General features: G+C 38.1%; 1 protein-coding gene across 1 annotated transcript; it reads left to right on the forward strand.

Annotated features, from left to right (window-relative positions):
* The first annotated feature begins 546 nt into the window (after positions 1-546).
* LOC104821593 lies at positions 547-1,998 on the forward strand. The gene has a single exon (XM_010552510.1). It carries the CDS (start codon positions 547-549, stop codon positions 1,996-1,998), a length of 1,452 nt encoding a protein of 483 aa, XP_010550812.1.
* Positions 1,999-2,360: the final 362 nt, after the last annotated feature.

A 2,360-nucleotide genomic window follows, 5' to 3' on the forward strand; every position in this document is an offset into this window, starting at 1 on the left:
GAGCGTCACTAAATAGTGACGCTTTTGTGACGCAATCTACAGCGTCACCCAATGGTGACGCAGTGATGACGCAAAATTGCGTCGCCAAATAACGCGCGGAAATATCGTCACCCGTTCGTCACCCTTTCGTCACCATTTGGTGACGCAATTGCGTCATTATATTATACTGACGCAATTTCGTCACAAAAACTTTTGTGACGAAATTGCGTCATTAATAGTGACGAAATTGTGTCACTATTTTTTTTATTTAGTGACGCAATTGCGTCACTCTATTTCCTTTAAACCACACGCCACACTCATACACTCTTGCACCCGAAAAAAAAAATTCAAAAAATGGCATCGAGTAATAACAATATTTATTACTCAAGAAAATGGATGTACGAAAGAGTAAATCCTTCTACGGGTAATGTATCTACGCATTACGAAGAAGGATTGACTAATTTTTTGGAGTTTGCAACAAATCAACATATTTTTCTTCAGAGAGGAAAGATATATTGTCCGTGCCGAAGATGTAAAAACGAGAGGGAAGAAGTTCCAGAAGTTGTGATGAGACATCTATGGAAAAAAGGTTTTGTCTCTAACTATTACGTCTGGGTTTATCATGGTGAGACGTTTCAAATTTCTGATGAGAATATATCTGTGAGAAATACTGATGTCTATGATCAGCCAAATTCATATATTGAGATGGTTCAAGATGCATTTCCATCTCAATATAATGATCAGGTTACAGAAGATCCGATGAATGAGGCATCGAAAAAGTTTTTCGATCTATTAGAGGCTGCAAACCAACCTATTTATGATGGTTGTAAAGAAGGGCTTTCTCAACTATCGGCTTCTGCTAGATTGATGGGGATGAAGACGAGTTATAATCTTACAGAGAACTGCATGAATGAAGTTTGTCAGATGCTGAATGATTATCTTCCCCAAGGTAATAATGCTCCAGATTCGTATTATGATATGTCTAAACTGATGGGATCGTTGGGAATGGAATCGATAAAAATCGATGTATGTCCTAACAACTGTATGATATTTTGGAAAGAATCTAACCAGTTGGACAACTGTCGATTTTGTGGAGCTGAAAGATACAAGGCGAAAAAATCTGGTCAACGCAACCGTGTTCCTTACAAAAGGATGTTTTATCTACCGATTAAAGATCGTCTGCGAAGATTGTATGAATCTCATCAATTAGCTTCACATATGCGGTGGCATGCTGAACATACATCAGATCCTGAGAACATGAGTCATCCATCTGACGGTGATGCATGGAAGAATTTTAACGAGGTATATCCGAACTTTGCATCAGAACATAGAAATGTTTATCTATGTTTATGCACAGATGGGTTTGCACCGTATGGTCAATCGGGCAAACAATATTCGCTGTGGCCTATTGTTATGTCTCCTTATAACTTACCTCCAGATATGTGTCTGAAAAAAGAGTTCTTGTTCTTGACGGTTTTGATTCCGGGACCGGAGCATCCGAAGAAAAGTTTTGACATTTTTCTTCAGCCTTTGATCGAAGAATTACTTGAGTCGTGGCATTGTGGAATTGATGCATACGATGCCTCACAGAAAGAGAATTTCAGGTTGAAGGCTGTTTTGATGTGGACTATAAGCGATTTTCCGGCTTATGGAATGTTATCGGGATGGAGTACTCATGGAAGATTGGCATGTCCGTATTGTATGGACGATATACAATCATTTCAGTTGAGACATGGAAGGAAATCATGTTGGTTTGACTATCATCGCAGGTTTCTATCGCTAGATCATCCATGGAGACGGAACAAAATAAATTTCAGGAAGAATAAGATTGTGACAGATTCACCTCCTCTTCTTTTGACGGGCGAAGAGATATTGTGGGAGCGGATTGAAAGCATTCATGGTTTGGATAAAACCATTGATTGTGGTGGAAATGGTCATCGCAAACCATGTGAATATGGAGAAACACATAATTGGTACAAAAGAAGCATAATCTGGGATTTGCCTTATTGGAGGTGGTGAAAAACAAGAACAAACCGGAAGGGGCAATCGTGAAGCAGTATGTTAACGAAGATATTACGTACTTCACAAATTTCTATTTTGAGCCACATATCAAGACAAAAGCCAAGAGTTCTTCTCGGTATGGGGATGAAGATGAGATGATGTTTCAATTTAATCAAGTTGATGGTTGTGATATCCCGACTATATTCAACCAAATAGGTAATTTTAAATTTATTGTATTTTCCAAAAATATATATACGTATATATAAATTTAATTAACCATTTTGCAGTTCTCATTAAAAGATATATACAATTGCAGGGAGATTGAGTGGAAAATCGAAAGAAAGATGGTTATCCGTCGAAGAATGGCGTCATGCTCACAC

Source organism: Tarenaya hassleriana, unplaced genomic scaffold, assembly GCF_000463585.1.
Source record: "Tarenaya hassleriana unplaced genomic scaffold, ASM46358v1 Cleome334, whole genome shotgun sequence".
NCBI classification, from domain to species: domain Eukaryota; kingdom Viridiplantae; phylum Streptophyta; class Magnoliopsida; order Brassicales; family Cleomaceae; genus Tarenaya; species Tarenaya hassleriana.